Source organism: Notamacropus eugenii, chromosome 1 (assembly GCF_028372415.1).
Source record: "Notamacropus eugenii isolate mMacEug1 chromosome 1, mMacEug1.pri_v2, whole genome shotgun sequence".
NCBI classification, from domain to species: Eukaryota; Metazoa; Chordata; class Mammalia; order Diprotodontia; family Macropodidae; genus Notamacropus; species Notamacropus eugenii.
Window position 1 is genome coordinate 608,280,175 of NC_092872.1, and position 21,179 is coordinate 608,301,353.

General features: G+C 38.2%; 1 protein-coding gene across 1 annotated transcript in view; it reads left to right on the forward strand.

Annotated features, from left to right (window-relative positions):
• Nucleotides 1–21,179, forward strand: part of EXTL3 (exostosin like glycosyltransferase 3) — a 49,124-nt gene that overhangs the window by 21,326 nt on the left and 6,619 nt on the right. Inside the window, exons 3-5 of the mRNA XM_072634811.1 lie at nt 12,263–12,390; nt 15,085–15,229; nt 20,568–20,696. Coding sequence (XP_072490912.1) covers nt 12,263–12,390; nt 15,085–15,229; nt 20,568–20,696 — 402 coding nt within the window. The remainder of the gene's footprint in view (nt 1–12,262; nt 12,391–15,084; nt 15,230–20,567; nt 20,697–21,179) is intronic.

Sequence of the window (21,179 nt, forward strand, 5' to 3'; positions counted from 1 at the left end):
GAGGGTAATTTAGAGCTAGGCAGGCTGAGCCAAGTAGCACCTGTTTCTGGGGGCTGTGAGAAACTTGTAGGTTCTTAGTTTAGTGTGACAAAAGTGGTATTTGAGAAAGATTAACATGTATCTTTCTTAAAAGGGAGTGTTTGAAACTATACACATGTACACAGATGGGTAAAGCATTTACTGTGTTGCCAGGTACTCTTTCAAGGGCTGGGAATATCCTATATAAGCAAAAAGAAAGATCATCTTTCCCCTCAATAGGTGTATATTCTAGTGGTGGAAGACAACACCTAATAGGGAACTATATTGTCTCACTTTGTTTATAATATAATGTGTGTGGTTGGAGAGGGGGCTTGCATATGTGTTTATATATGTGCACATATCTGAAAAGGAACAATTCTTTTTACTCCCAGAGATTCCATTGCTTTGGACTTTTTATGGTTTTTTACAGTGATTCTGGCAAGATCATTCTATCTTCCTGCTATGTGATTTGTCCCGGGCTTTAGAGCCCCTTTCCAAGAAGTAAAAAGTATCTTAGAGACATTTTCTTCATCTTTTTCCTTTTATTATAAACTTAACCATTAGCAAAAGGCTGTACATAAAAGGGGCACAATCTCATGTCTATATGACTTTTGGTCTAGAATGTAAATAGATTTATTTAATTCGAGAACCATTTATTAAGGTTTGTTCAAAGCACAGTTCTAGGCAGTAAGGAAGATGCAGTCTAGATGAGATGTGGTCCTTACCTTCATGGAGTTTATAATATAATGGAGGATAAAACAATAGCAAATACAACTAACTTTAATTTTTAATGTTACTTTAGTGCATTAGGGATGCAAAACAGTGCTTTATGAAGGAAGTCAAGGAGGAAGGTTGTTATTGACCAGGGAAAATCAGGGAAGGCTCCAAAGGGGAGTAGGAAATCAGCAGGTTGAAAAAGGAGATTGGGTGTTCTTGGCATGGGGAACAATGTGAGCTTAGGTAGGGATACTAATAGCAAATTGGTCAAATATTTATTAGCTGTCTCCTATATGTCAGGTGTTAGGGATACAATGGTAAATGTGAAACAGACCTTGGCCTCAGGCAACTTGAATTCTGCTAAGGAAGATGACATGTACTGTATAAATTTATAGAGAATAAATACAAGGTTTTTGGGCAGAGCAGGAGCTACCAGGTGGTGAGAATCAGGAAAGGCTTTGAGGATTGTACTTGAGCAGTGTTAAAGGAAGTGAAAAATTCTATGAGAAAGTGGTGAAGAAAGACTGCATTTGAACCATGGGAGATGGTGAGTGAAGAGGTGTGCAAATAGGAGCTAGGGTATACTTTATGTGTGAGCAATAGAGAGAAAGCCAGCTTGACTTAACTGTTGAGTGTGGGAAGGGGAGTAGTACATAATAAATTGAAGTCAGAGAACAGAGAGACCATTTAGGCTTGAGCATTAGAGTGAATGGAGGAGAATAATTTGAGATAAAGCTGGAAAGGGAGGGCAGTGCCAAATTCTAGAAGGCCTTGAATTCATGACAAAAGAGTTTCTTTTTTTTTATTTGAGGTCTTATTTAATTTTTTTTAACATTCATTTTTTTTATAAGATTTTGAGTTCCAAATTTTTCTTTCTCCCATCTTCCCTTCCCTCTTCCCCAAGAGAACAAGCAATTTGATACAGGTTCTACATGCACAATCCTATTAATTACATTTCTACATTAGTCATGTTGCGAAAGAAGACTCAGAACAAAAGGGAAAAACCACTAAAAAGAAAAAAGTGAAAATAGTATGCTTGTGTTTAGACTTCTCTGGATGTGGATGACGTTTTCCATCATGAGTCTTTTGGAATTGTCTTGGATTATTGTATTGCTGAGAAGAGCCAAGGCTCTCATAGTTGATCATAGAACAGTGTAAGACAAAAGAGTTTTAACTTTATTGAATAAAGATTTTTGAATAGAGAAACAATATGTAAAGTAGATCTCTGCCCCAGAAGGTTATTCTGACAATAGCATGAAGGTCAGATTGGAAGGAGGAGAGAGTCAAGGTGGGAGGACAATCGCAATAGGCTGGGGCAGTTGTGATTTAATATACTGGGGTGTTAGTGGTGGAAATAGAGAAGAGCGGAAAGAATTGAGAGCTGATCAAGCAGTTACTCAAATCAAACTCCATCGTCATCAGCAATATCCAGGCCTGAATTGCTTTTACCTCATAAAATGGTAAGGGCTTCATGGCTTTCCGTCAGTCCTTTTCACTGAATTTAAATTAATAGTTAAGACAACTCAGAACTGGTCATTATAATACCTCTGTTTATCCAAGGCAGGTGATTTCCCTTTTCTGTCACCAAAATAGTTCAAGAAGAAGTGAGAGTAACTAATTTAGAATTGAGAGACCATGAGCCTTACTATGAGGCTAAACCTGGATCAAAAGAAAAGAGGCTTCTTTTGATCTATTTTTGATGTTCATTCTTTTCCTATAATTCTTTGTTTCCAAGTAGCAGGCTATAATTTAGTGAAAGAGGTATGATACTGGGGCAGGGTGGGGAACCTGCTGCCTTGAGGCCACATGTATCCTTTAGGTCCTTGGGTTCGGCCTTTTGACTGAGTCCAAGTTGTACAGAACAAATCTTTTCATTAGGGGGATTTGTTCTGTGAAGTCTGGATTCAGTCAAAGGGCCTCACTTGAGGACTCACAGGGTTGAGGCCACCCCTATGGGGGGTTTTTGCTGAGTTTTATGGCCTTTATAGAATTGGGGCCTGTAGACTTCAGTTTTCAATCTGTAAAGAGATTTGAGTGAGGGGCATTTAACTTGTAAGCAGGCAAACAAAATTAATTTATTGATCTGGGAATTATTTAGTGATTGCTAGTGGGTGTGTTGTATATGGACAATAGGAGTTTTCAAAGATCGAGACTTGTAAAATATCTCATACTTGAAGAGTACCAGAAGTGAGTTTATGCTGATGCTTCTTGAAAGTCATTGTTGTGATGAGTTCTATTAGATTATCTATATTAATTACACAATGCCTCATTTCCTCTGAGATGTGTCTTCCTAGCCCCTGGTTCTGTTTCTGATCCAACCATGTGCATCATTAGGCTTCCTTTCATAGAAATGTTTTTTTTTTTAAGCCTGGAGTCATAAGTCACTTTGAGCCACCAATGCAATCAATCCCTGACCTGCAGAGAATCTTTCCCCATTTTGGGGGGGGAGGGGGTTATGTTATAGAAACTTGGATTAGTAGCAGAATCTTCCTTGTTGTCTTGACTTATTTGCCAGTGGAGAAGGATAAATGAGCCTAGAGGCCTGGCTTGTGTCTGATTGTGAAGGATAGGGTTACACGCTGGGGAATTAGCCACCAGGAAAAGATATTCATGCTTTTGTAGTTTGCTGTAATACGTAGTCATGGAAGAAATGCTACTTGTTTTGGAAATCTGGTCACAGATAAATAGAAATTTTGGTAAAATAAAGTGAATAGCATTTATTTTAAATAGAAAAATATGATCAACAACTATTCAATCTGGACAATGGAGTTTTTTTTTTTTTTAGCTACTATCGAATGTTGTCCATTCATTTAGTGAATATTTCTTAAGTGTCTACTATGTGCTTGGTGCTGATACATTATTACTGTGACTTTAGGGAGGGTGTATAGAGCTGGGGCCGAGGGTATTCTAAATTGCTACATTTATTTCCAGAGTTTACTAAATATAGACAACAGACTTTATTCCACATTGTGAGAATGATGATGTATCCAATAGTGTTAGATATTAGTAATGTAGGTGGCTCAGTGCTAGACGTAGCGTCAGGAAAACTCCTCCTCCTGAATTCAAATCTGGCCTCAGACAGCTGTATGACCTTGGACAAGTTACTTAACTCTGCCTCAGTTTCCTCATGTGTAAATTGAGCTGGAGACTGAAATGATAATCCACTCCAGGAACTTTGCCAAGAAAACCCCAAAAGGGGTCATACGGAGTCAGACGTGACTGAAGAACAACAAATAATGATGGTTGTGTGGTAATTTAAAAAATTTAAAACCTATTATTCTTTTTCTCTCTTATTTATTAATTTGCATATCCTTAAAAAAAGGAATCATTGAGCAATGTTGTCCTTCTGGATCAGTTATCTCCATGAGCAAGTGATTAGTGAGCAGGGTTTGTATCTAACCCACTGAGGACTTCTGAACCATAATTTTAGGGCACATTTTCAGAAAAATGTTTTCCATGTTTGCACTTTTTGTTTTCATCTCCTTATTCTTAGGATAATAATAATAAGATAACATTTCTATAGCACTTTATTGTTTCCAAAGTGCTTTACATAGAGTATCTCATTTGACTCTCCCAACAACCCTGTGAGGTAGGTGAAGTCATCCCTACTTTATTGGTGAGGAGACTGTGGCAAAGAGAGGTTAAGTACTCTGGCCAGGGTTATGTACCTACTTGTCTGAGGAAGAGTTCAGACTCACATCTTCTGACTCAAAGTCCAAAGTGCTCTATCCATTACACAGCCGGGCTGTGTAATCTATATTATATCTGATTGCTTACCTGCTTACTGTCTCAGGGAGGGAGGGATAGAATGTGGAACTCGAAACAGGAAAAAAGTTTAAAATTGTTTTAACATGTAATTGGGGGAAATTTATATGCATATATATACACATGTGTATGTGTGTGTATGTTATATTATATACATATATATATATAGGTTGTTGTCCTTTGTTCTTGAAGAGGACCAAAATGACATCACCATGAAAAAATGAAGTTTCAGTGTGTCTGACTGGCTGATCAGACCAATATGAGCTTGGAATGCTGTACCACAGCTTGGGCACAGATAGTCCATGTGAATATTTGGGGTGGATACTCCAAATTTGCGCATCCTACATTTCCTTTGTGCTGTCTCAATTCTGCTTTGCTCAAAGAGCACAATACCTTCTCTGATATGAGCACACCATGCTGGGCCATCCTGTGCCAGTATCTCCCATGTCACACTATTAATTCCAAAGTTTTTGAGAGAGAGACCTTGTGAGTGTCCTTGTATCGCTTCTTCTGACCACCATGGGATCACCTGCCCCATGCGAGTTCTCCATAAAATAGTCTTTTTTGGCAAGCGTACATTTTGCATTTGAACAATGTGGCCAGCCCATCAGAATTGCACTCTCTGAAGCATAGTTTGAATGCTTGGCAGTTCAGCTTGAGGAAGGACTTCAGTGTCTGGTACCTTATCCTGCCAGATGATCCTCAGACTCTTCCTAAGACAGTTCAAATGGAAGCGGTTTAGTTTCCTGGCATGGCATATACGTGTGTATGGGTGTATATACACATACATGGATATGTACACATACATACGTATGTATATACTTAACTCATATCTACTTTCCTAACTCAGTCTTATTTTAGGATGCCAAATTAACTCTTTCAGGCCAGTTTAGTGATAGGTTGTTGTAATTTTAATTGCCCCTGCTCAGTATTTTCTAGTCATGCCCTAAAGCAGGCAAAAAGAACCCAAGAATTATGGCTTAGAGTGCATCCTATTAGCCTTCTGAAATGATAAGCTCCTCCATCGCAGGGACTGTCTTATTTGTCTTTTATAAATTTATAGAGCTGAAAGAAGCTTTGGTGAACTTTTTTTTTTCTCTTTAGGAACCCTAATTGAATCAGTAGCCCAACCATTGCACTTCACTTTAGATGTTCTGTGCTTTGCTTTTGCTTTTGTGGTTGAATTGCTTATTCCCTTCCCTGAAGATAATGCTGAATTCCAATATCTTGTGGCTATTCCATCCTTTAATGCAGAATTAAGCAATCTATAGTCCATGGATGAAATCCAGCCTAATTTCCATTTCTTAATGGCTCACAAAGCGGTCCCACCAAATTGCTTTTAACAGACTTGTTTTCATACTGTGATACTAAGAAATGTAGCTGTTTTTCTCCTCTTTCTCCCCTGAAGGGAGCAGCTGTATGGACAGCTGCAGCCTGACCTTTCACCACCCCAGCCTTGGCCAATTTTACCCTCCCACATCCAGGCCTACAACTGACTATTTTAAAGAAATAAGCATGTAGTTCTGGCAGCCACTTCGTACTTAGAAGCCTCCATACAACAGATAATTAAAGCATTATTTACATTGGCTTTGAAATGATTATCTGATTTTCTGTAGCAGCTTGTTCTATGTATTCTTATTTATAGTAATTACTCAGATAGTAGCTGCATGATGTGGTGGAAAGAGCACTGGGCTTGGAGCTGGGAGATGCCTCCATTCATTCATATCTTGTCACTTGCTAGTAGTATGACTGGGGCCAAGGCATCTAGCTCAGAGCCTTGGGCACACAGAAGATGCCTTGATAATTGCATCTACAGAAATTACTTCATTCAGCAATCCTTTGCCTATTGATATCCAGGGAGGCATAAAAGGTAGCGATGTTCACCAAAGATTTATGTCCTGTACAGAACTGAAGTGGCCCAGGCATTCTCTAGACTGGGGGCCTCCCAGATACTCTAGTTTGCAGGTGACTTTGTGCTGACTGCAAAAGTCTCAAAATACTAGACATTCCCCTCAGTGAGATTCATAACCACTCAGAAAAGATCACCCTAACAGTTTCTACACACACACGCACATGCACACACACCACATACACACATACACCACACACACACATACACACCACACACACATACACATACCACACACACAGACACACACACCACACACACATACACATACCACACAGACACACCACACAAACATACACATACCACACACACACACCACACACACATACACATACCATACACACACATACATACACACCACACACACATACACATACCACACACACACACACACACACACAGATGAAGAGTGCTTATTATTGTCTTATTGTCTTGACTGTGACTCCCATGGACAATCAGCTGGGTCAGGAATAGAATAAAAGGAAGAAACCAGCCTGAACTGAATCTTGGTAGGATTGTCAGACATTCTTATCTACTCCCCCCCTTCATATTTTTACCATCAATATGTTCTCAATGATACTGTTTTGCTATGGATTTTGAAGCACCATCCTCTCCAAAGAATCACAGCTATTAGTGACCTCTGAACAAGGGAGAGCCACATGGTGGGATCAAGTAGTCTGGTATATATTACCAAGAGTGATTATATGATAGAAATCATGTACAAGATATCCCAGGAATGTGTGATGTGAAAAGCAGGAGAGGCTGGTCATGGCAGGGCATTTAACATTTATAGAATGTTTAGAGACCTTCAGCAAGGCCTCTGGCACATTGAAGGCATAGATGGCTTGTGATCTTCATTGTTGCAGGGAAATACTCATGTGGATGAGATTTTAAATCCTTCCCTTCATTTCTCTCCAGTCACACTGCAACCACACTAGTCCAAGCTCTGAACATTTCTCCCCTGGTCTACAGCCATAATGTTCCTGCACCCAGCTTCCACCCACAATCTGTTGTTCACAAATTAGTATTCTTAAAGCATAAGTCTGCCCATGTTGTTCCCCTGCTCAGAACGTTTCAAAGGCTCCCTATTGCCTATGAAAAAATATAAATTTCTCTATTTAAAGCCCTTTCCAACATGGCTCCAGCTTCCATTAATAGATTGATTATACATTGTTCCACTTCATATACTCCCCACTTCAGCCAATCTGGCCTCCTTGTTGTTCCCTATACACGGTGTTCCTTATCCTGCTTCCCCTGCACAGTCACAGGTATTCTCCTTCCTCATCTTTCTTGGATCCCCTGGCTGCCCTGAAAGCTCAGCTCGGCTGCCACCTCCTTCATGATGCCTTTCCTCATTCTCCCAATTTTAAGTGACCCTCTCCTTCCCCTTTTCCCTTATTTTGTATATATTTTATCTGTGCTTATGAGTGAGAGGGCTTCCTCATTCAGATCCTGGTCACCTGGTGATGGTGGTAAAGGGCTGCAGTTTTATTCTGGCAGTACAGACCTCATAGGTCTGCAACAAGGATGCTTCAAAATACCAGAGCCTGGCACTGTTTCTTACATGCAATAGATGCTTAAGAAATGCTTGATTGATTTTCCTATTTGGTAAAATTGGGATAATTATACTTGTACTACCTATCTCATAGGATGGTTATGAAGAAAGCACTTTACAAAACTTATAAGTGCTATATAATTATGAGATGATACTGAGGTTTTTTTCCTGTTTTAAAGATAGAATGTTTCTTTGTGCAAGGTACTGTGGGGGATGCAGGGAAGTAAGTATAAGGTATGGTCTCTGTCCTCAGGGAGCTAACAATCTAGGTAGTATGATGAGACAAGAACACATAGACATTTAAGCAACAATACAAAGACAGATAATGTTTTATCATTTAAAACTAGAGCCCAACTATCCAGAATTCCCAGTTTACCAGTATTTCTTCTGGTATTTGACTTCTGAGACAAGAATTCTTAACCTGGGTTATGTGAACTAGTTTTTAATATTTTGCTTTTTCAGTATAGTTTTGTAATCCTATGAGTTTTTTGAAATGTATTTTCAAATATGTGGTCAAAATCAGGTTCAGAGGCTGATCCAATCCTCCGCATCAATACAAAAATGTCACAGGTCTCCACTGCCACCACACATGCTGAGAGGCAAGCCCACTGCCCCAGCACTTAACACTTTATTTAACATTGGTCCTGGGATAGTGGAGCTCTGATCCTAGCTCATCTCAGGGATGGAGTTTTGAAGCATGCTGCCTCCAGAACTATGTGGACTTCTGCCCTATGTTGCCAGAACAGAATCACAACCCTTTATTTCCACCAGGTGACTGAGATCCGTATTTGGAAGCCTTCTTGTTCCAGAACATATGACTATATATGTAGGTACTATATAGTTTTCTTTGATTCACTGATTTGTCTGGGGGAGAACAAGTAATACGTAGTACTTGCTGTGTGCCAGGTGCTCTGCTAAGCATTCTACAGATACTATCTCGTTTGATCCTCACAACAACCCAGAGAGGTAAGAGTTATTGTTATCCCTATTATTATTTACACTGAGGAAACTGAGGCAGTTGGAAGTTGTGACTTGCCCAGGGTCACCCAGCTAGTAAGTTATCTAGGCTCATTTTGAACTTCCTGACTCCATGCCTAGTTTTCTATCCACTGTACTAACCTCCAACCCCTAAACTAAAACAAGCCAACAGTGCTTCAGCCCTTCATAATTATGGTGTACCCAGGTGTTCTTTCTGATAGTACCTTAGCCTACACCTGAGCCTTAGGCACCAAGTCTCACATTATAAATATTTTGTCTAGGAATTGGGCTTCAGATAACAGTTCTTTTCAAGTCTTAGTGCTGAAGAGTTAAAACTATGTTAAGAACAGTTTCATTGATGTTCTTCCATCTCCACTGAATTCTATTCTGTTTACCTGTGAATGGTGTGAGGGTGGTATCTGTCATAAGCATTCCTTAGAGATGTTGTGAAGATGCCCACATATGACTTTGAAGGCTCCAAAGAAATCTCTGATTTGGTATTGCCCTGAGTAATCCTGAATCTCCTCAGCCTTTGTATTCTGGCATTATTAATTGTACATTTCCACTTTGGTCTTCAACTAGATGTTTCTGGTGTCCCCCCTTTTTTTTTTGAGACACAAAGAGGTGTAGGGTGCTGGCAACATTTTGCCTGTCCTATTCTGAGAAGCGCTATAGAACTAAATCTGGTATCATTTCATACCTTTTATTGAACCATGTCATGGAGACTTTTCTGTTTGCTTTTTACATTAATGAGATATTTGGCTGTTATGGGGCTGTTGAGATGATCTCAGTTTCTTGAAAGTATCCTCATTCCTTAGGCAATTGGTCAACCACTTGAATTGACTGGGTGCCACTTTGAAGTACTTCGGTTTTAATGCTATCAGGAATTTGGAACACATCAGACAGTGAACAGTCTAAGCACTCAGCATTGCACCTTTCAGCAGTAATCCAGCTGTCCTTCAGATTCCATTGTTGAAAAAGATGTGATCAGAGAAGGTCACTTTTGGATCTTGACCTTATCTATATGTGTTTGGGTAATTTGTTAGATGGGAAGGATTTTCTACTCGTGCCAGGTTAGTTCTTGGCACACTTCCTGAGCAAGAATAGACCCTTTCTTTTGTGTCCTAGCCTTCTGTGGGCTAATCCTTTCTATTCCTCTTTTAGCAGACACTAACTAATGATGAGCAGGATAGGTAGCCCAAAAGGTGTGCAGGTGACAGAGAGAAGCCAGTCTAGGCTATTAAATTAAATATTTCATGAGGTTAGACCATATGTAATGGATGATCTACATGTGAATAATTAATAATTAAACCATCTTTTAATTTTCTTCAGTTCCATTTTTGTCTAATTCAGGAATATGTATAGAATCAGATGTTAGCAATTTTAGGAAAAGCTTTATGATGACACCTCATTTTGGGAGGGTGGAGGAAGGGAGGATTAGACAGCTATGAAGAAGGAGCTTAATGTTTTAAATACCTAGTAAACTTGAGCAATCCAGCAAAACCAGTTGGTTATTTAGTCATTTTCAATTAAGGTATTGTGGTGAATATAAAATGACACCTCAAGGCCTTGAGAATTGAACTTGAAAAACTTCCTGTTTATAGGTTTTCAGAGTAAAGCAATTTCTAACTTGTTGGATTAATTGATTCATTATGAAGTTCTGTGAAGATAAAATGAACTACAAAATGCTCAGAATTATCTCAGAATTGAACTGCAGCAGAATACTATCAGAACATACAGGAGGGGATTACTACCTAACATATTGATTGTATTTTAATAGACTTTTTGGGTTTGCAATAAATGTAATAGAGGAACTAATAAGGCCTAGAATACAACTGAATCCATGTAACCATTAAACTGTCTTATGATGGGTTTATCTTGTCTATCAAACTGAGATGTGCATGTTTTATGGGGAGAAATTAAGACATTTGGGGGCTATTTGGGCCCTAGTCCTTGGAGTGGGATTTTCTGAATATCTAAGAAGTTTTGCTGAGGAACAGCAGCCCTTGAAACAAAGTTCCTTGTGTGTACTTGGGATGGCAGTGGAATAAACCCAGTGGGAAGAAGCTGATGAAGTACCTGAGAGGGCTCTTGATTGTGATTTGTTGGGTTGTAATGAGCCCAGATGAGATTCAGAGCCAGTTTATCCTAACAAGGATAGAGGGCAATACCTCATTTGGAAAAGCAGAATAGGCATGTAGTCATCAAGGCCCCTTAGGAAGTTAGAGATAAAAACCAAATGGTGCAATCTAGGTGACTGAAATGGTGAAGGGGATAGATAGGCTGTGCTGCTTGATTTAACATACGGTAGTGATAAGTGTATCCTGAACAAAGAAGGTCTGGGTCGGTGTCCCAGCTCCAATACTTGCTAGGCCTGGTGTGCTGTGGATAAGTCTCTGAGCCTGCTTGTCTGAAACATGAGGGTTGTATTCGTGCTGCATACTTCAAAGGGTATTCCAAAGAAAACACTTTATAAACCATAAAATGTTATATTAACTTGAGCTATTTATTGTGGGTTAGAAGCTGCTTTCAGGACTGTAAGCCTCACTGCAAGCTCCATCAAAGTGGTGACATTTTTTTCATCTGTAGAATTAAACCTTATACTACTTACTATCCTAGTACCATACAGCTATAGCAGTACTATACCATTGCTCTAGAAATTCTTGGAAAGTTGATTAAAGCTATTTATTTACTCCCTGTTAGGTTCCTAATACATGCAGTGAGTGTATCATCCTAGGTAACTAAGTGGTCTGTGTCAGTTTTTGTAACTAAGAGGATTCTGTCCCTGTGAACAATGCTAAAATACCTTTCAAGATTGAGATATAAGATGTCCTGAGTTAGGAAAAATCTGAATATCAAATTTGACACTAGCTATGTAGAGTTCATTTGTGGATAGAAATTATTTAATAATATCCTAGGGATTAGTCCTAGGATAAAATAATCTTACGGATTGTCTGTCAGATTAAGTTAGATAGCATTATGACTGGTTACTCAAGAACTAGAATTCTTAATCTGAACTCTGTTACTTGCATCTTAAATGATTTTGGATTTTGTTTCTCTGCTATATAAAAATAATCCATGCCCTGGCTTGCTTTACAAAATAGATTAGCAAATAAAAATGAGATTATAGCCATAAAAATCAAACTCTACAAAACTGTTGAATTATAAAAGCAATTTTCTTCCTAAGACTTGTTGTATTGGTTTGTGTAGATGGCTATAAATTTAGTTCTTCTACGATTATGTTTTTGGTTTGTTTCTTGGTCCCATATGCTACACAGACAACATTTATCACAGTGCTTTCTGCTTCTTCCTCCTTTTAGGTGGTCCGCACTGAGAAGAACAGCTTGAACAATCGCTTCTTACCCTGGAATGAAATTGAGACTGAGGCCATCCTGTCTATTGATGACGATGCTCACCTCCGCCATGATGAGATCATGTTTGGCTTTCGGTGAGAGGCTGGTTGGCATTTGAGCAGTAAGGAGCATATGACAAAATTCCAGGTCCCTCCCTGAAAGACTTGGGGCATACCAGAGTGTGGAGTAGATATTCAAGATTAAAATGAGGTCCCAGAGCCTGGACACTCAACTGCAAAGCATATTTCCACTTACAGACAGACTTCAGAGAATCAGCTCTCTTGGAGGGATCTTCTAGCTCCTAGGCTTCCTACTTTCCAAATCCTTTTGAGTTTATATCATTTATTCATTTGTTCATTTAACAAATATTTATTTAACCTTCTCTTTAAGACTGTGGGGAAATAGAATAAAATGTTGACCTGTAGATATCCTTAAAGGGGAAAGGTGACCCAGGAACTTCATTGATAAATCAGATTTCTTTCCATGTAGAGATTGGCCTTCTAGTTTTCCCTTAGCTGCCTCTTAGTATCTTATTGAAGCAGGTGTTCCTTCTTTCACCAGCCATTTTGTAAATCTTCTCATACTATGAAATGTCCATCCTGTACCAAGATAGACACCAACCAGCTTTGCTTGGGTGGTGTCCTCCATGTTTATGCAGTGTGGAGAAATGAAGGCATGTTTGTTTGTTTTTTTTTCAGTATAGTGGTCCTCTGTCTTTGGAGATAGTGTCTTTGAATGATAACCCTATGATGCAGTATAGACCTGACAGCAAAACAGAATCCTACAGGAAGAGGAGCATGGTGTCCTAGAGAGTTTCTATCCCTTTCTTCAACCAAAAAGAATAAATGATTTAGGCATAATAAATGATTTGTCTTTTCCATCTTTAGAAAGATTAATTGCGCTTTTTAAAAAAGTCTTCTGACATGACATTGGAGACAGTTTCCATATGTGACCTTTGACCTTGTAGCCAAATGTAGGAATTGAGATGTTTAGGAGCAGCTCCAGGTTGTGAAGTGCTGACTAGATACCACATAATTATGCCTGGTTACGGTTATGGATCAGCCTTGGAGTTGAACTTGGCTGTGGCCGTATTAATTTTTTCCTGACCTTTGCCACCCCTTTCTCTTTAAAATTCCAGTTGGCTTTCCAATTCAAACTATGTTCTGTCCTGAAAAACCTGTCTCCTGTAATGCTCCTATCTGAAGCAACCAATGGAAGAAAGGAGCAGTTGGCACATTTAACTTCATGGCTGGCATGCATCAACAGCTTTCTCCTGGCAAGAGATCCCTTTGGGCTGCCCTTGAACTCAGCCTCATAACAATTCAGCATGTGTAGCTGAGCCCACGAGAATTACCTTTTGTAAAAGATGCAGATATGGAAGTCTATGGATAGGGTGAACTTGAGGGATAATGTGGGCTTGTGGTCTCAAGAGTTCTTTTCCAGGTTCCAGTTCTATTTACAATCCTATGGGTCTGGAACTCACACTGGAATGGAAGAGCCCATTCCCCTTGCCCTTGACTCACACTGATGTACCTCCTTGATTCATCATTCTTCCTCTCCAAAAGCAGGCAGTGAATATGCTCTAGGGATGCTCCCTCTAAGGATTCCAGTTATAGGTTCCTTATTGTTTTAAAGAGGTTTGAAAAGCCTCATTGAATATGTTGTATTTTCAGTTATACTACTGGATGTCTCCCCAAATCTGCTGGAATTCAACCTAGGAAGCATGGGGTGTGCCTCTTTAATAAAGTTATTGTTGAAACCTTAACTGTTTTAGGGTCTGTACATAATTCATGTAGCCCCGAACCTAACTGGCAAAATCTTGACAGGAAAAAAATGACTTTTATGGTTCTGGTCAACAAGGCCAGTCTGATCAATTAATTAACATTTTTCATTGGAGAAGAGGGGTCATTCAGGTCTTAGGAAACTCTATACAGAATTAAATTGATAGCAAAAAACAAACTTCTCTTGATCTACCTTGCCTCAAAACTAGTATAATGTTTTAAAATGTCCCTAAAGCTAGTAATAGTTAATTCTCTGATTTACCATTTGTATAATAATGACTCTTTCCCTAATGAATTTTCACATAGGGTACAGTTTCTCAATCTGCTGAGGGCAAAAAAAATGGCTCTTCCCATAGCACTGTGACTCTCATGTTCAGATAGCCTTCCTATGTGACTTAGAGCCTGGGCAAGTATTCTCCCGTGATTTTACACAGCTCTTTGCCCTGATGCCACAGCAAACACATCCCTGAAAAGTAGTAGTCATGCTTCTGCTCACATCCCCCAAAGTAGGTCTGGTCCAGCCTCGGACTCATATTGGCATAGCAGCTTCTCAAGAGACCCTAAAAAAAAGCTCTTAATTTTTTCTATTGCATTTTATGAACATCCTCAGTGAATATGCTTATGAATACTCATAGCTCTACAGATGGAAAGAACCCCAGAGGTCAACCCGTCCAATTTCCTCATTTTACAGATGAGGAAACTGAGGTCCAGGGTCACACATGAAGTATCAGAAGGACTTCAGAGTCAGTGGTCTTTCTCTCCTGGATTATGCAGCTTGTCTAACCCAGTTAGATTTCATTCTGTTCCCCTAAGATCACATTCTGAATTTGATGCAGATGTCAGAGACTAGGATAAATGCAGCAAAGTAAGAAGGAAGATGGTAGGAATACCAAACTCAGAACACAGATGGAGTGAAATACATAATGTGTGCCTGTTAGACAAGCAATAAGGTTAAAATATTTTGTGGACCTTTCAAACAACTTTGATGTGTATGGACCTTTTTTATAGGGTTTGGCGAGAAGCTCGAGATCGTATTGTGGGTTTTCCTGGGCGATACCATGCTTGGGACATCCCGCATCAGTCCTGGCTCTATAATTCCAACTACTCCTGTGAGCTATCCATGGTGCTGACAGGTGCTGCCTTCTTTCACAAGGTAAGGAAAAGTTATACTGAGGAGGAGGGAAATAACTGTGAGCAGTTTATGCAGGGTTGAACATTTTTATTGAACTAATTCTCCTCATGCCCCCATCTTAGCACTGAACTTTATTTTAATCAGTGATCATATGTAAAAGTTCCATCTAGAAATCAAAAGAATTGAGAGCAGAAAACAGGAATTACATTATAAAGTTGTAGTTGCCTATATGATATGATTTAAGGGACTCTTAGAAAGGCTCCCTATTCAAAAATGTCTTTGCTATTGCATGATATAGTTATTCCATCTTAGAAATCAACTCCTTTGGATCCTGAAGACTTTTTTCTTTCTCTTGTTAAAATGAACAAACACAGGAAGTTTTAACACTGTAAGCCATTATGTAATGACATTTTAGCACAAGATTAGTTGATACATTGCTGAGCTCTAGCAGTGCCTAGAAGGGCAAAGACACTGAAAAAAGAAAAGGGAAGGTGCTAAAAGACAAGCTGTTTTGTCTGACTGAGAAATAAAATGAAATTTGTTGCTTAAACTTTACAAAAGGGAGCAATATGAAAATTCCCAAGTCATTTTTTTTTTAAGCAGATAGATTGGAAGTACGAAATGAAGAGAAAGTTGATTTAGACTTAATTCTAAACCTTATCATTGGGGTTAAAAGTAGGTAAATTGTTAGGAATCAAGTAGCACATACCCAGGAGTTTAAGCTATCTCTTTATTCTACAGATGATTACTAGTGGAATCCCATATACAAGGAGGGTTCCAGAGGGATTCCTGAGAAACTTGGAGCCAGGGAGATTTGTTTCTGTATAAGACAAGCTAGTGGAATCCATAATAAATGATAAGGATACTTGAACACAAAGCCTTAGGAGAAATCATGTCTAAAATTAAAGTAGTTTTTGTGGTGTACAAATAAATGTGATTAAGGAGGAGCCAGCAAATACGATTTAATTAGATTTTTAAAAATCTTTGACAAATTTGCACACCAGAGGTTATTTTTTAAAAGATATCATGGAATTACTTTGTCAGAATACAGGTAAAAAGTAAAGGGTAGGATAAATAGGCACTTACATAGATGGAGAAGTGTCTAGTAGGCACTGTTAATTGAAATCCACTTAAAATATTTTTATCAATATATTTTGTTTTTACATTGCTTTTATCGCTAAATATATCTCTTCCCTCCCTAAAGAGACATCTTTTAAAACAAAGAATAAAAGGGAAAGAAAGAAAACAATAATCATGTAAAACTAACCAGCACATTAACTAGGTCTCACAGTGTAAACATTGCTACCTCAGTCTTCCACTTTTGTGGGGGGTTAAAAAAAAAAAAGGGAGGGAGTTTTATTTTCTTCTCTTTTCTTTGAGGGCAAACTTGATCATTGTGATTACACAATGTTCATTTTTTTTCTAAAATGAATTCATTATTTCCATTTTTACTATCACCTTATTTCCAAATATATATCTCTTCCTCTCCCTCCCCAAAAGCCTTTTCTTATAAAAAGAATAAAAATATAGAAAAGAAAAGCATATTAGCAAAACTAAATCAACATATCTTTGAAGTTCTACTATACAGTATTCCAAGTCCATGATAATTTAGAAATCTGCAAAGAAGGAATGGTATGTTCTTATGTCCCCTCTTCAGAGTTAAACTTGGTCAGGATAATTACACAGTTTCTAGTTTTCATTTTTTGTGGATATTGTTCTTTCTATATACATTGTTGCCATTGTGCATATTGTGCTCTTGGTTCTGCTTACTTTACCATGCATCAGTTCACAAAGTCTTTCCATGCTTCTCTGTAATCTTCATGTAAAATGTTTGGGGGGGTTTTTTTCATGGAAATAAATTTATTTTCTGTTCCAATTTTTTTTCCCTCCCTTTGCCTCCTCCCTCACCCATTGAGAAGGCAAGAAATATGATGCCCATATACATGTGAAGTCATGCAAAATATATTTCCACATTAGCCCTATCATATCTAGGGAGGGACAGGGAAGTAAGAAAAATAAAGTGAAAAACTTTCTTCAGTCTGTATTCAGGGTCCACTTTCTCTAGTGGTGGATAGCATTTTTCATCATGTGTCCTTTGGAATTGTGGATTATTGTATTGATTAGAGTAGCTAAGTCTTTGACAGTTGATTATCATTGTTCTATTATATTGTACTATATAATTGTATTATATAATGTTCTCCTAGTTCAACTCATTTCACTTTTCATTATTTTCTATAAGTCTTCCTAGATTTTTCTGATACTGTTTCCTTTGTCATTTCTTATAGCACAACAGTATTTTATCATATTCATATACCACAATTTATTTAGCCATTTCCCACATGATGGGCATCCCCTTCATTTCCAATTCTTTGCTATTATAAAAAGAGCTGCTATAAATATTTTTTTTCACATATAGGTCTTTTTCCTTCTTCTTTGATCTCTTTGGGGTACAAACTTAATAATGGTATTGCTAGGTCAGAGGGTATACAGTTTTATAGCCATTTGAGCATAGTTCCACATTTTTCTCCAGAATGGTAGGCCAGGTCATATCTGCAGCAGCAGTGCATTAGTGTACCTATTTTCCCACATCCCTTCCAGCATTTGTTATTTTCGTTTTCTGTCAGATTAGCCAATCTGATGCTTTAGAACCTTTTAATGTAATACAAATGATCTGTTTTATCCCCTGTGATCCTCTCTGTCTCGTTTGGTCATATTATGTTATCCATAGATTAGACAGGTAATTTTTCCCATGTTCCCCTAATTTGCTCATGATATCCCTTTTTATGTCTAATTTATGTACCCATTTTAAGTTTATCTTGTTATACAGTATGAAATGATAGTCTGTGCCTAGTTTCTGCCATACTACTTTCCACTTTTCCCAGCCGCTTTTGATGGTGAGTTCTTGCCCCCAAAACCTGGGACCTTTGGATTTATCAAATACTAGATTATTGTGCTCATTTGTTTCTGTATATTACGTACCTAATCTATTTCATTGACTGTTTTAATGATTTTTGCTTTGTAGTATAGTTTGAGATCTGATTCTGTTGGGCCCTTTTCACATTTTTTTCACTGATTCTCTGGATATTCTAGACTTTTTATTCTTCCAGATGAATTTTGTTGTTATTTTTTCTGGCTCTATACAGTAATTCTTTGGTACTTTGATTGGTGTGGTGCTGAGTAAGCAAATTAAATGTTTGTTGTTTCTTATAGCCCGTTAATATTCTATTACATGCATGTGCAGTCATTTATTTACTCATTTCACAATCAATAGACATATACTTTGTTTCTAGTTCTTTACTACTACTATTTTGGTTTATGTGGGGTTTTTCTTTCTATATATGACCTCCTTGAAATATATGTGTAGCTATAGGATCTCTAGGCCAAAGGATATGAACATTTTAATCATTTTCTAAGTATAATTCCATATTGTTGGATCCAATTTTGTTCAGTATTGTATAAATGACATGAAAGAGAAAAACGGACTCTCCATGTTTTTGCAACCTCTACACGAAGCTCTTCTGGGGCACTGGAAAACACCAAGTTGATGGAGGAGCAAGCGTAGGAAGATCTCATGAGGCTTTTGGAGTGGGTGGAGAATTGATGTATAAATTTTATTTCGGACAAGTGATATGCACGTAAAAACCATGAGTTATATTTATAGGATGAGGCACTCCAAGCTAACAGTGATGACTCAGAAAAAGGCCTTGAAGTCATTATTGACTGTTCTCTGATGAAATTTGCCTAATGTATGCTGCTGAGGCCAAAAAGGCCAGTAAAATCTTCCTCAGAAAGAGTGTAAGAAACCAAACATCTGCTGCTATCCTACATTGCTACAAAAACTGCACACAGTTTCTTAAGTTACCATAGCTCAAGCAGGATTCACTGAATCTTGAGATGAGCCAGGAAAGACTAAGCAAATGATGAAGCACACCTTATGAGGGAAAATTAAAAAAAATTTAATGTTGAGGACTTTTAAAATTCAGAAAGATGAAGGCCAGAAGGAGATTTGGTCTTATTTTATACAGTCCAGAAAAGGTGATCACAGAGTTGTCCATCTAATTCCATTATTTAAAAGCTAGTGAAGTTTACTGCCTTCTGGCAACAAGTCATTGCTTTCAGAATTTGTTATTTAAAGGTGATACAGTATAGATTGAAAACTGATTTCAAAAAATTTTGATAACTTCACAGATGCCAGGTTTGTAATTAGCTCCTTGGTGTTATGTCATGTTTTGGGATGCATCCCCACTGTTTTGAACTTGGACTTGGGAAAGGTGACCATACTTCCTTATACCATATCCTGGTTACTGCTAGAGTCAGATGGCCTAAATGGATGATAGAGCTGACCCAGGTTGTTAATTCTGAAAATCTGAAATACCTGTTGTAGCTGTAGAGAAAATTACCTAAGTAAGTTCCTGTTAGGTAGAAGACACAGGAAAACCAAGTTCTTATATTCTTTCCTTAGCTACACCATTGACTTGTTTAGAGATCTTGCACTTAGGAAGATTTGGTTTACTACACTTGTTTCCTAGGAGTGCTCACTGATTACAAAAAGGATAGGATTGTGAAAGAAAATTAATGCAGTCTTCATGTCCTATATTGCAGTCTCAGTAATCTCCTTCTAAGTTTTTTATCACAATTCCCACCTCCTTCATCCTATGTGATGCATTGCCAACAGTAGGTACTTATTAAATGTTTGTTGAATTAAGTTGCATCAAAGCATAATATGAAAATCAAAGGGAGTCAGTACTGTCTCTGAACTTTTGTTTTGATTAGATGTAAGAGCAGGGGATTATAACCTGGGGTCTATAAACTTATCTTAGATAGATAACTGGTTTTCAACAAAGTATTTTTCTTGATAGTGCTATATTTTATGCATGTAAAAAACATTTTGAGAAAGAGTCCTTAGGCTTTACTAGACTGTGAAGGGGGAGGGGAGGCCCATCACACACACACACACACAGACACACACACACACACACACACACACACACACACACACACACACACACACACACACACACACACACACACACCACCCCCGAAAAATCCTAGGCTTAGCATATCATGCTGGATTCCAACTGCCATATTTTATTAGTGACATCAACAGAAATGAAATATATCTAGAAGAGGGTGATAAGGTTGGTGAAGGGTCTGTGAACCAAGTTGAAGGAACTGTATGGCTAATTTTTGAACTATTATTTAATATTCTTTTATCTTTTCTTGTACACACTTTCCCTACATAGATAATAAGCTTTTTGAAGGCAAAGAACCTTGTATATATTTGCTGTAAATAAAAATAATGTGCTAACCTAAAATGTTGGGTAGCCTCTTATAGGGTCTTTCTTTTGTTTCCCAATAGTATTATGCCTACCTGTACTCCTATGTGATGCCTCAGGCCATCCGGGACATGGTGGATGAGTACATCAACTGTGAGGATATTGCCATGAACTTCCTCGTCTCTCACATCACCCGGAAACCCCCCATCAAGGTGAGGAATTCTGAAGAAGGATAAGAAGACAGATGTATGGATAGTCCTCATAAACTGCACTTAGCACAGTCTTGGAAGTCAGGAAACTTGTTTTGTTGCTGAAAGAGTTTGGCCTTATCATTTAGTCCAGTCTTGCAAAAACTGCTCACTGCCAGTTGGTTGCCATTTCTGTTTGACCCGTTATGAAGAATATTGGCTTTTAATTCTATATTGAATGAAGGGAGAATAAACCAGGGTGATGTGTGAATGGGTGGGTAAATTGTTTTCATTGATCTTTCACTTTCCTAAAGTGGGAGTATCTGCTTCTTCTTGACTTCACAGAGATAACTATATGCACTCCATTGAAAGACTAGATGGAGAGCAGTGAGTGGAGTTATTGAGCTTGAGCTTGAGCTGTTATGTGTTTCCCAGAATGGGGTGACTGACTTTGCTTTTAAGAAATTAGGAGAATAGGGCAGTTTCTTCTAAAGCAATCTGTTTCTA